General features: G+C 37.5%; 1 protein-coding gene across 2 annotated transcripts; it reads right to left on the bottom strand.

Annotated features, from left to right (window-relative positions):
- Positions 1-8,327: 8,327 nt before the first annotated feature.
- LOC110607203 (mannan endo-1,4-beta-mannosidase 2) lies at positions 8,328-13,674 on the bottom strand. Of its 2 annotated transcripts, none has more exons than XM_021746269.2 (6): positions 13,536-13,674; positions 12,467-12,848; positions 11,354-11,551; positions 10,323-10,445; positions 9,300-9,511; positions 8,328-9,124 (listed from the first exon to the last, which is right to left on the bottom strand). In XM_021746269.2, the coding sequence occupies exons 1-6, from the start codon at positions 13,556-13,558 to the stop codon at positions 8,716-8,718; spliced, it is 1,347 nt and encodes a 448-aa protein (XP_021601961.1). In that variant the 5' UTR covers positions 13,559-13,674; the 3' UTR covers positions 8,328-8,715. The 2 variants fall into 2 exon arrangements, with proteins under 2 accessions (XP_021601961.1, XP_021601960.1); XM_021746268.2 differs by lacking the exon at positions 13,536-13,674 and adding an exon at positions 13,096-13,529.
- Between the last annotated feature and the right edge of the window lie 358 nt (positions 13,675-14,032).

Genomic DNA, 14,032 nt, shown 5'->3' with positions numbered 1-14,032 from the left:
GTTTCTCTAAGTCTTAATGCAGTCAACAGTTGTTCGATGCTAAATGCCCCAAGGACGTTCCTTGGCAACTTGTTGATTAGTGTTTGATTAGCGAATGTTTCCTAATCAAACTAGAACTAAGGAGGAATTTGGTTGTGAGAAGCGTCTTCCATAACCAAAACTAATTTATTGAAATAAAATAGGAGTCTTAGATAATCAATGATCAATTCTGAACAAGCTAAAATAGACTCATACTTCAACTAGAATCTCTTTCCCATTGAAATTCTCATTTATTTAAATTATTGCTCTCTTTTGCTTTTTAGATTTAAATCATCAAAACAAACCCCCCTCCTTTACTTATTTGTTATTTATTTGCCTTAGTCATTATTAGAAAGATCCTTGGTGTCAAATCCCTATGGTTCGACCCTATTGCCACTATCTGCAAGTTAATTGTTGATTGTCTAATAGGTTTATTTTTTACGGCTTCGACAACCGCTATCAAAGACTTCACAGTGTTTTGTGATGCGTCCCGTGTGGGACTAGGTTGTGTGTTGATGCAGAATGAGAGGGTAATTGCTTATGCTTCTAGGCAGCTGAAGAAGCATGAGTTGAATTATCCTACACATGACCTAGAGATGGCAGCTGTGATCTTTGCCCTCAAGATGTGGAGGCATTACCTTTATGGGGTTAAATGTGAGATCTTCACAGATCATAAGAGCTTGCAGTACATCTTGAGTCAGAGAGAGTTGAATCTGAGGCAGAGGAGATGGGTAGAACTACTTAGTGACTATGATTGTAAGATTCAGTACCATCCGGGTAAGGCAAATGTTGTGGCAGATGCCCTAAGTCGGAAATCACTTGGCAGTCTATCCCATATTACAGCAGAGAGAAGACCGGTGGTGAGGGAATTCTATAAGCTCATTAATGAAGGGCTGCAGTTGGAGTTGTCTGGTACAGGTGCTTTGATAGCCCAGATGAGAGTAACACCCGTGTTTCTGGAGCAGGTGGCTCAGAAACAGCATGAGGACCCAGAGTTGATGAAAATTGCCACGACTGTTCAGTCAAGCAAGAATGAAGAGTTCAGATTTGACAGCAAAGGGATCCTTCCCTACGGGAACAGGTTATGTGTACCAGATGACGTGAGTCTGAAGGGAGACATTATGAGAGAAGCTCATAATGCTAGATACATCGTTCACCCTGGAGCCACCAAAATGTATCAAGATCTGAAGAGAGTTTATTGGTGGCCAGCTATGAAGAGAGAAGTCGCACAATTTGTGTCCGCCTGTGAGGTATGTCAGAGGGTGAAACTGGAACATCAGAAGCCGGCTGGAATGCTTAACCCACTGCCGATTCCAAAGTGGAAATGGGAGAATATAGCTATGGATTTTGTAGTGGGGTTACCGGCAACGTCCAACAGATTGGACTCCATATGGGTGATTGTGGACAGACTGACCAAATCTGCTCACTTCATCCCTGTCAGGAGTGGCTACTCTGTGGACAAGTTGGCACAGGTGTATGTGGAGGAAGTTGTCAGGCTGCATGGGGCTCCCGTTTCAATAGTGTCAGATAGGGGACCCCAGTTCACCTCTAGATTTTGGCGGAGTCTGCAAAATACTATGGGCACAAGGTTGGACTTTAGCACTATTTTCCACCCACAGATGGATGGACAGTCAGAGAGGACCATCCAGACAATAGAAGATATGCTCATAATGTGTGTGCTAGATTTTGGCGGTTCTTGGAGGCAGCATCTACCTTTGGTGGAATTTGCCTACAATAACAGCTATCATGATAGCATAGGGATGGCTCCATATGAAGCTTTGTATGGAAGGAAGTGTAGGTCACCTGTCTGCTGGGAAGAAGTTGGAGAAAGGGTCTTGGCAGGGCCTGAGCTAGTAGAGATCACCAGCAGGGTAGTGCCCATTATCAGAGAAAGGATCAAGACTGCTGTGAGTCGGCAGAAAAGCTATGCAAATGTCCGTAGGAAGCTTGTAGAGTTTCAGGAGGGAGATTTGGTGTTGCTCAAGGTGTCTCCTATGAAAGGGGTGGTTTGTTTTGGTAAGAAAGGTAAGCTAGCTCCACGGTACATCGGACCCTTTGAAATCTTGCAAAAGATTGGGAATGTATCGTACAAGCTGGACCTACCTGCTTCAATAGAGAGAATCCATCCGGTTTTCCATGTTTCCATGTTACGGAAGTTTGTGTCAGATCCGGGCAAGGTTCTTAATGAGCCTAACGTGGAGATCCTAGGAGATATCACCTATGTTGAGCAACTAGTGCGGATCCTAGACACGCAGATCAGAAAGTTGAGGAACAAGGAAATTCCGATAGTGAAAGTCCTTTGGAATCACCACAACATAGAAGAATGTACCTGGGAGACACGGGAGTCTATACTCCAGCAATACCCTTATCTCTTTTAAGGTTAGTGTTTGTATGTGTTTATGTGTTTATGTTATGCTATGCTTGTTGGTTGAACATTCGAGGACAAATGTTCTTAAGGGGGGAAGAATGTAATACCCAGCTAGACCCCGGCACCGGAATTCCTACCTTCTGGCTGAATTTCCATTGAAATCCGGAATTTCTCGAATGTCGGAGCCTTCTAGAAGGGTAAAATAAAGGTTTTCTAAAATGTTTTTATATGTTTTTATGGTTTTATCAAGAAAGAAATTGAGTTTTTGAAAGAAAAGCACCAAGGAAGGAAAGCCAGGTTCGGCCGCCGAACCTCATATTCGGCCGCCGAACATGGTGCAGTTTAGGGAGCACCTTTGGCTCCCGAAGGTGGTCTGGCCAGCCACCTATAAAAGGCCCCTGTCCGAAAATGGTGGAGTTTTCTTCTCCATTTTTGGGCAAAGGTGAGTCCATGCCCTTCCATGGTTAGTTTTGATGTTTTCTTTCAAATCATTCATGTTTTTTATGAGTTTTAACTTGGTTTTGAATATTTTTGAGCAAAGATCTAAGTTTTGAAGCTTGGAGATCCCGGAGCCCATTTCCGCTACAACTCCAAGTTTGGATCGCCTCTCCTCTCGATCTTCAAGAGGTAAGAGTAGATCCTCACCTCCTTTTATGTTTTGAGTAAGTTTTGGGAGGTTTTAAGGGGGTTTTATGCATGATTAGAGTAGTTGTAAATGTTAGGGTTTATGTGAGTTTAAGGTTGATATGTATGTTTATTGTATGCTATAATGTGATGTTTGTTGGGGTATAGGCTAGTTTTATGCCCCTAAATGCTTAAGAATGTGTTTATGCATGTTTTTGCATGGTTTGGTTTGAGTTTGGAGGGTTTGGGAGGCAAATGTGCGTGAGAGGCTTGAGTTCTCCCATTTTGGAAGAACTCAGGTTCGGCTGCCAAAGCCATGTTCGGTCGCTGAACCTGCCTGGGGAGGCAGTTCTGGCTGCCGAAGCCTGCCCCCGAAAGTTTGGACTTTCGGCTCTGGAGGGGAGTTTCGGCCGCCGAACTTGCCGCCGAAGGTGCATGACTTTCGGCTCTGGAAGCACTTTCGGCCGCCGAAGGTGCATGGCTTTCGGCTCTGGAGAGACTTTCGGCCGCCGAACCTGCCGCTGAAAGTGCCCTGTTCAGCCTTCCTTTGCATGTTTTCTATAATTGTTTTATGATGTTTTAGGGGGTTTTTGAGGAGATGTTTAGAGTTATGCTAGAGTATGTTTGGTCCCTCATTGGAGTCCACCTGTGTATGATCGGACCCGAGGAACCGAGGTGATCAGCAGTGAGATAGCTGCTTCAGAGTTAGTCTAGAGTCAGCCAAAGGTGAGTGGAACTAACTTAATCCTTTATTTCAAGAAAGCAAATGTTTTAAGCATGTTCATGCATCATGATATATAATAGGTTGTTGGCATTAGAATTCACGAATATGACGCATTGCATTATTCATTGTGTGTGTGGATGGACAACAGGACAACCCATTAGCCCTCTAGATTTTATGCTATGTAACAGAAGTCCTGAGGAGCCCCACCGAGGGCTGGGCACAGAGCTTATGTATGTAACAGAAGTCCTGACGAGCTCCACCGAGGGCCGGGCACAGAGTAGAGGGATTTTTTGGTTAGTACATCCGTGATGTGATTTACTTGTGATGTGATGCATTTCATGATGGCATGTGTTTATTTAAATATTTTTATAGTTCTGCTCACTGGGCTGTTGTAGCTCACCCCTCTCCCCTAACCCCAGGTTTGTAGGAGCACAGGTAGCTATGGAAAAGTCAGCAGGATTATGGTATAGTCTATGTAATAGTCTAGTAGTGGACATGAAGTGTAAGAATGATGTAATGTAAAGAATTGTTTTGAGGATTAGTATTGTGCTTAGCCCTAGTGTTTATGGTTAATCCCTTTTGTACATGATCTATATGAAATGTTTTAATAATAAGAAATATTGAATCAAGCTTGATGTATGATATGTTGACCCACTAGAGCATTTGATGAGGGCTCTAGTATGGGGTTTTATGTTTACAGCATGGTGCATGCACAGGTCAAGCTTGGTATATGTAAAAGTTTAAAGTTTTTATGAAAATGCATGATCATGTATGGGATCTTATGACTTTGTCCGTGATAGTAAAAAATATGGTCCATTGACCAGGAAGAGGTTTGAGGCAAGGAGATCCACTCTCTCCGTATTTATTTACCCTATGTGCAGAAGGGTTGTCAGCAATTTTATCAAAGTTCCAAGCCCAAGGTCGTATTCATAGTGCTAATGTATCAAAAAATGCAATTTCAATTTCTCACATTTTTTTCGCTGACGATGCTTTGTTTTTCACTAAAGCGAAGCAAAAGGAGGCTGTCATATTAAAGGAGTGTTTGCACATGTATGCTCAAGCATCCGGACAGCAAGTCAATTTCACCAAATCGACAGTCTTGTTCTTTCCTAATACAAATAATCATTATCGGCAGTTTGTTTGTCAAATATTGGGAGTTGATGAAGTAGAGAGCCATGAAAATTTCTTAGGTATGCCGTCAGTTACAAGACGAGACAAACGTCATGTGTTCCATTGTATTGTTGAGAAGATTACAAAGAGAATCCAGGGATGGAAAATGAAATTACTTTCTAAAGCAGGTAAGGATGTACTCTTAAGTATAGTGGCACAAGCAATTCCCAATTATTTGATGTCACTTTTCCTCCCCTTGGATAGTTAAAGATTTAGAAACTTTAATGAATAGATTTTTTTGGCATAACGGCGTTCATGATAATTCTGGCCTTAGATGGCTTCGATGGAAGCGTATGACAGTGCCTAAAATCTTCGGTGGTATGGGATTTTGAGATCTTCATCAATTTAATTTGGCGTTACTAGCGAAGCAAGGATGGCGTTTGTTGAAATATCCTGATTCTTTAGTTGTAAAGGTGTTGAAGGTACGTTATTTTCGGGATTGTGACTTTTTTCAGGCTAATGTTGGTCGCAATTCCAGCCAAATATGGCATAGTATTTGTGCTGCATGGGTTATTCTGGCTCAAGGCTATAGGAAGCGAGTGAGGGATAGTTTGACTATTAATATTTGGCGTGATCCATGGTTGTTTCATGTAGTGGAACCGAGGGTTCTTACTGAGCAAGATGATTCTCTTTCTTTGTTCTAGGTAGCTAATTTAATCCTTAACCGTCAATGGAACAGAGAGTTAATTACCAGCACTTTTTTACCACATGATGCTGATCTAATTATGTAGATTCCTTTGTCAAGGATTGAGCATAGGAACAAGTGGGTGTGGTCTTTGAATCGACATGGATATTACTTTGTAAAGGAAGGTTATCAAGTGGCCATAGATTTACATCTTATTAATCAAGAAATGGAGGACTTTCCATGGGATAAACTATGAAAGGTGAAAGTCTCAAGTAAAGTTTTAATTCTGGCATGGCGTGTTGTGAAGGGTATCTTGCCTTGTAGAGCTATTCTTCAACGACTCTACATTCCGGTGGATGAGTTTTGTCCGGTTTGTGGTTGCTTGCCGGAGACGACTATGCATATTTTATATTCATGTCCCTTTGCCCAATCTGTGTGGTTATTGTCTTCCTTAGGCTCGACTCCAATTGCCAATTTGAATTCTTGGTTTGCTATGTTGTTGACGTTTGGTAGTAAGCAGCAATAGATGGAGCTCTTTATTGTGCTTTGGAGTTTGTGGACCAATCGAAATGAACTTGTATGGCATCCTAGAACTCAGCTGCCATTTTTGGTTGTTAGTAGAGCTCAGTTTGTGCATTTGGAGTGGTCGAAGGCTCACCGGTTGGTGTCATGTGAGGAGCAGTGTACAGCTAGTTGTATTCATTTGAAAGCTCCATTACCAGGTCAGTAAACATGCAATATTGATATGGCTATTTTTGATAATGGTTCATATGATTTGGAAATGATAATTTGGAACAGCAAAGGAATGTGTTGTGCTGGTCGTCTAATTACTTAGCCTGGTTTTTATAATCCTCAGCTAGGAGAGGCTTTAGGCTTTCGGAAAACTCTAAGCTCGATTAAGACATTTTTTTTTTCTTCTCTATTCACGTGGAAATAGATTGTTTGGTGGTGGTTCAAACTTTGAAAGCAAAGATTTTGTCTGGTTCTTTGTATTTTTCACTTTTTATTTATGATTGTAAGGATCTATTAAATGAGTTGCAGTATATCTCTTATGAATTTGTTAGAAAGCCAACGAATGTAATTGCTCACACTATTGCAAGAGCAGCTAATTCTATGCCTAGTTTTGAATGGGATATGCCCTACTCTTTATTTGTATGATACTTTAACCTTTGATTTGAATAATATGCACTAGAGCTTCTATTTTGATTAAAAAAAAATGTTAAGATGAGCATTCGGTCAGTTCGATTCAAAACTGAATCAAACCGAAAATTAAAATTATTAAACTTATAAAAACTAAACTGAATCAATTAAAAAAAAATTAAATTGAACCGAATGAAAAAATTCTATTTGATTGGATTTGGCTATTGATTTCTTCATTGCACATAATAAAATTATCATCCTTGAATCCAAAATTGTCAAATCCCATTAACAAATTATGCGATCAATGATCAATCACAAATATGGAATTACATATTGAAAAATTAAAATAAAGTTACTATTACAAAGCAAGGAATACATGTCTAATATTTTTATTGCAAATTCAACAAACCATCTATAAATTTGGTACAAATAAGAAATAACAAATTCAAAAAAATTAACAACTCAACAATTTTATTACAAATCTAAAAATTACACATTCAATTTCAACTCAAATCCATAAATCTCAAATCATAGACGAAGAGAAGAAAGAACCGAAGAACTGGTTGTGAAAGCGAAAAAGACAGAGGAGAAGGCGCACGCAAAAGCCATAAGACCCACAACAACGATGAAAGCAAGGAGAAGGTGAGCAAGAACATGGCTGGATTCTTTTGGCTTTGCAACTCGCGATAATGATGCGATCGGTGAGAATAAGAACTTTGCAACTCGCGATGAACATGTGATCTGTGAGAATGATGGCAAGAGAGAGACTGAAGGTGAGAAAGCGATGGCGAGAGAGAGACTGAAATTCGAAAGTGAAAGAGCGAGAGCGAAGGCAATAACAGCGATATAGAGAGGAAAAGGAAAAAGAGGCCAACTGAAGGAAAAAGATGGAAGAAAGCCGGGATTTTATGCTATGAATTGCTTAGATGTTTTCCATTAAAATAAATGACTAAAATTTTTTGTTATTAAGTTAAAAAAAAATAATTACAACGTGTAGGTTCAAATGACCTTTAAATAAATTGCATCTGTCAAGCTATTAGGTTCGATTAATTCAAAATTTTCATTTCTAAAAACTAAACCAATTAAATTAAATTTTTAAAAAATTAAAATCGAATCAAAATTTTTAATAAACTAAACTAAAATTTTAATTCAATTTGATTTAATTGATTTTTTCGATTTAAATCCTAATTCACCCTAATAATTCATCCTAATATTCATGCCAACCTTCATCCTAATATTCATGCCATGTCAACAGCGGTATTGCACTCCAAGATTTAGCCTGGTGAAAAGTGCGGTATTGCACTCCAAGGCTTAGCCTGGTAGAAAGTGCATCCTGTAACCTTGAAAGGTCTAAGGTTCGACTTCCCCAACCCCTATTTAAAAAAAAAAAAAAAAAAAAACAGCGGTATTAACAACCTCCAATTTTAATTTTAATTATGGACTAAAATTAATACTAAAATTTCAAATTAGACTAAAATTGACAAAAAAAGAATTTAGCTCAAATCGACAAAAGTGATAGAATTTCAGACTTTTGAGACATTAAGCCTATGCAAAAAGGCTAGTTTCAACTTCATTCTTGCAGTACCTGATCTTGAGAAACATATCTGGCAAAGATTTTATCATCTCAGATGCAGAAAATGACATGAAACCTCTGAAAATTTCTGGCAAGGTTAGGTGCTATTCATGGAATCATTCAATACTCTTTCACTATCTTTTAACGTTTAATTTGCAATCCTGAAACCATCACATCTAAAATTGATATACAGGCAAATAGAATCCCTAATCTAACTGCACTCTCTGAGTTTTCAACCCATAGATCTCTAATGGCAAGATCTGGAACACATTTTGCAGCAGTGTCTATAATCTCTGCTGCAATATATACCTACACTTGTCTAACCTAACATGAATTAAATAATTTATATAGAATTGGGACGCATATGAATACAAAAAAATGACCTGCATCTCTTCCTCATGCTATCCGGCATAACACATTTGAGAACATTACACCCCCTCCCCCCAACAGATTCTAAACATTTTTAACAGAACTCAATTTTCAGTCTGCAAACACAGCTCTCTTAAAATTTGATTTTGCCGATGAATTCCTCGGAGTCTTGCCAACCTGCATGATTGGTCAGTAAAATACCTGTATGTTGATGGTCTTTCCCATGGGACAATCCCAAAATCATCATTGAACTCTTCCATTTCTTCAACAAAAAATTGCCAGACTAATGCACCTGCCCCAGCTCGTTTTCTCTTTGCAGATTTATAGATGATGTCTAAAATGGATTTGTAAAACCTATCTCGTTGGGACGGCTGGAAGTCCTTGTTCAGGTTAGAGAATCCATACTCGGTGAAAAACACCGGCTTACTCAGTTCATGCTGACCATCTTCAATGTGAGAAAGCATCCACTTGGACACAAATGTTACCTTCTCTTCAAATGTTTGATGCTGAAACCTAATGGAAACAATGATAAATTTTGATATAGGTAAGATGTACAAGAAAAGACAACAACCATTGAGGATATAAACAATTTTGTTAGTATTTGGCAACAGCTGATGATAAAAACTAAACACCAAAGAAGAAACATCTATAGCAAGTCATGAAGGGTTAAGGGAAATGCAATACTTACCAATGATCAGGGTATATATGAACAGAGGCAAAATCAATGTGTTGGACCTTAGAGTTTCGAATAAAATCAGTTCCAAGGATTGACGCCCAATTTTCTGGGTTCATAGTTGACCTCTTTGGGTTTGTAGGACCATAAAATCCTTCCAGGCCCACAGTCAGTAGATGGTTCTTGTCAATAGATTTCACAAAAGCTGACATTTCTTCTATCCATTCCTACAATGCCATGACACAATGTCAAAGTATGCACAAAGATCAATCAATAAATAGGGGGAGTAATAAAAAAAACCTCTCTTTCTCCGTCTGCTCTCTAAATGCTTATACATGCACATGCATGCATAAGCTCTATAGAAAGTGTTTCGAACTCATTTAGATCAAGCTAGGACCTCAAAACCTTTGGATTGTAACCATAAGGTGGCCTGAAAATCATTGGCAAAGACTTCCGCAAAATGTTCTATTTTTCCATAGAAAAAAAATTCATTCAAGGACTCGCAAAAATGTTGATTGTAACTGAAAGGATGGGTTACCGAAAAAAAAAAGAAGATGGATTTGTATTCATATACATGAGAATTATATAGGAACAAGAAAAATCTATAGTAATTAAGCAAAGTAGCCAAAAGGAGTAGGTTTATTTTTCTTTCCTCCTAAAAAATCCATAGAAGTGAAAAAGATTTTGTCACGAAAATCTGCACATAAACAAAGAAAGGGAGTTAAAGTGTTCTACACAAATCTACTAGCATAAGCAAACTCTTCCATGGGAAGTTTGAACACACAATAATAGACATAAGTTTCAAAGAAGAAATACTTTAGAGAACAAAAAGTTATGGTGAAAATTGCACAATAATAACAGTCTGCACTCTGCAAACAAGATTCTATAGTTCTCAACCTAATTCAGGGACAGAATGGTGTAAACTCATTGGAAAATTTACCATATACCATTAGATTATTTATTGTCAATCAGATGGCTCAAATCCTTCCACACTTGATTCTCAAAATATTATAACAGTGCAAGGATTTCACAACTTACTTGAAGAGTGTCACCTGAAGGATCAGATACACAACGAGGTTCATTCATCAACTCCCATCCAAAGATGCTGGGATCATTCCTATATTCAATCCCTGTGATGGTGTTTTTTCTAGTCAACAAAGTCTGTAATGAGGACTTAAATTAGAATTGATCAAATGTTCTCAAAGCGAAGATATCACAGAAATTTGGGTTCAAATATTTCAGAAATAACTCAAAATGCACTAAAAAATGAATGAGGAAATTACTTATACAACAACCACTAAGCCTTCCGCCAAAATAGCTAGGGTTGGTTAGATGAATCTTTTTTCACCATGGAGGATGGAGCTCTGTATGAAACCATGTCTAGAGTCAATGCAGCCAAATCCTATATTTGTTTAGTAATTGTTAGGTATTCAAACCGCCAATGTCCATGTAATAAAACATGAAAGATTCAATTACCGACGAAAAAATCCAACCTTGGAGAACACAAGGGAAAGAAAGCAAAATAGTTAATGAGTAAACAAATGAACCTATAATTTTTGTTTGCTTAGCTATGGCTTTTATGATCTACACAAGTCTTATCTTAATACTTCTCTACAAGCCATTTTGTTGAAGTCCATTCTGAGAGCTGAGGATCTTTATCGTTTCTCCCTTTTCAGATTGTGATACCTCAGGGAGTGCTTTGGGGCAATAGTACATTCACGGGTAGACACCAACTTCCAGGTACTTGGTGAATATGTTTGTTTCAGCAGCAGAAAGAGGAATCCAAAGGGCTCATAATTATAGCATCTAATTGCTTATAGTTTTGAGGCTTTTTGAATTTTGAAGAATCTAGTAACAAAATACCATTATTTGTGCCTTGTGATGCATGAAGACAAAATTATGTTTCAACAGAGCTAGAAAGGTAGCCTCGTTTGTTCTAGTGATATAATAGGCATAATATCTACTATTGAACAAAAGAGCTCCGGTGCAGTCCTAAGTTGGCTTCATAACTATCTATTAGCAAAGTAAAATTTAATAAATTGCTTATAGAAAGGTAGATGACCATTTACCTTAACATAGTTCTTGAAATATCTTCTGATGGTTGGATCAAAGAAGAAAGAATCATTTGAAGAGCTCAAACCAATGCCTTCTTCCCATGCCCACTTCACATACTGTGTTTTTCCACCATATGCCTTCAAGTTATTGACTATACTAAGAAGCAGCCTGACTCCATGTTGTCTGGCTTCTGCAATGACATGATCCAAAGCCTGCCACAATAACAATCACTGAAATAAAGAATGGAAATGGGAAAATGTCATCATCATCCTCAATGATACTGAAAAAGCTGAACTACTAACAAGAATCCATTCTTCAGACCATTTCATACGGTAAAAAGTGTGAAGAAATTGACTTATCAATACCCTTCAATGTAAACAGTAAAGATGAAAATATCTTAGTATAAAAGATTTACACTTGTCTTAGAATAAATCATCTCCACAGTGAAATTTTATGCTTAGGCGTGCAACCTTTTGTAAATACATCTCATAAATTTCACAGATAATGGAAGGCTGAACCAACAGGTGAAGAGGCAAAGCATTATAATAAGGAAAATGGGGAATTTCTAAAACTTTCTCTTTTTTTTTTTTTAATAAATGCAAGAAAAGGACAATCACAAAAGTCTAACTTTCAAAAGGCATTAGAACAATCATGATTATCTTTTTTTTTTCTCATTCATAATCACAATCTTAAGGAGCCATATCATCTTTAATTAAAGATTTTTGAAGGACACAACTAATCAGTTGAGAACAGACATAGTGTGCATTTAATGTTTTGCTTAATATTCGTTATGCTCTGGCTTAGTGTTGCATCAGCATCTTTTTTTTTTACCTTTGCACATAGGTGTCCCTATTTTATAATCAGTAAAGCCACTGACCATCATTGCGAATTCATATATGATATATGAAAACTATTCAAATAAAATTAAATTTTTAAGCAATAACAGAAATTGAAGCAAAAGAGAACGGCAAACATACAAAACACCCCACACTTGCAACATTAAGTTTAAAGAAGAAAACAAATCCAAAACTTTTCAAGGTAACTTTTTCAACTCAAATAAGCAGGTAATTCACAAGAGAAATTCGAGCAAAAAATACAAGGAACCATCGATTATGCCTTTGCCATACCTTGAAGACCCGCTCATCGAATTGGCCAGGGGAAACCTGTAGAGCATTGTAGCCACCATCGTTGAAGGCCCATGCTCGACAAACAGTGAGACCCATCTTGGCACCAGCTTCCAGCATTGCCCTAACCCTGGGTCTCCTATCTTCTTCCGCAGAATGGTCCATTAACCAAAAAGAATTCCATCCATTTATGTAAAAAGGCCTACCATCCACCATAAACTGAGTTCCATTTCTGGTCACAAAAGTTAACTCTGGTTCTCGATGATAAGTAACCCTCAAATCACCAAAAGACATGTAAATGAAAGCCACACAGGATACAATACCAACAATTGGGTAAAATAACCCATTTCCAGTCATCATTTTTCGTATATAACGTGTATAGGATCTGAAAAGTGGTAAAACACCAAATTTTAGCAAAATGCAATAAATTCTTGGATACCCTTATGGTTTTATCTCAAATTACACCCATAACTACAGATACCCAGATAAGAAAACGAGATATTTTTAGTAAATTAAACACCAAAATGCATTTAACATGAAAAAAATTAAGGATATCCAGATCCCGTCTAGTAAAAGAAACCTCAAAAAAGCTCTTAAAATGCAAAAACAAAAGCCCTCAATGAAGCTCAAACCTCATCAAACTACAAAGAGAATCATAGGTTTGCATGTTGCTGTCCTGTCCTTAAGATTTTAGGATTTATATGGGAGAAGCGAAAGAAGCAGGCTCTTAGGCAGGAAGATTCAAATTCAAATGAAGACCAAGGAAGAAAGAAAGGACACCTAACAGGTCACCACCATTGAAGACTGAAGGAGAAAAGAATGAGGGTAGTGGATGTGGGGGTGGTTGTGGGGTGGAATGTTGGCATCAACCTGATAGGTAAACAGATCTAAAGCATCAGATTTCCTTCAACTTCCTTCAAATATAATATTCTATAGAACAAGTTTCCAACCCCCTTCAACGCCTAAGGCCCCATATCTGATTCCGCTATCTCTGAATTTCCCTACCAAATTTAGTTTATAACCCAAAAAAAAAAAAGGAATAATAGAATAAAGAAATGAGAAAATCCCAGACCTCATGTGTTCATGTGTGTCCATGATTCGATTGTATTTGCAGATTTTAAAGGATTTTTTAAATTTTATCGATTTGGGTATGTGAAGTTCTTAGCATTGTTAAATATTAGAGAGAATCGCTCCCATGTGAAAGGCCAGACAAATGTTGCCACTTCCGTATACTTTTACGTCTGTTTTTTCACTTTTCCTTTTTCCTTTTCTTTTTACTATTTAATATTTTCAAAGGAATTGCCCTCACATAAACAAGCCATAGAATATTACTATTTGATTTTTAGTTTCTGTTAAATAAGTTATTAATTTATTTAAAGGATGTTACTGTTTCATTTTTTTAGTATGAAAAAATTAATTAATTTTCATATTTTTTAAAAAGTATTTTTATAATTTTAAAAAAGTTATAAAAAAAGTCATTTCGTAAAATTTAAGAATTAGAAAAGCACTTCTAAAATAATTTTTAATATTAAAAGTAATTTTAAGAGGTTAATCTTAGTTTTTTTTAAT

Source organism: Manihot esculenta, chromosome 12 (assembly GCF_001659605.2).
Source record: "Manihot esculenta cultivar AM560-2 chromosome 12, M.esculenta_v8, whole genome shotgun sequence".
Classification (NCBI taxonomy): domain Eukaryota; kingdom Viridiplantae; phylum Streptophyta; class Magnoliopsida; order Malpighiales; family Euphorbiaceae; genus Manihot; species Manihot esculenta.
Note: the sequence above shows the minus strand (reverse complement) of the source record. Positions and strands in the feature narration are given on the sequence as shown.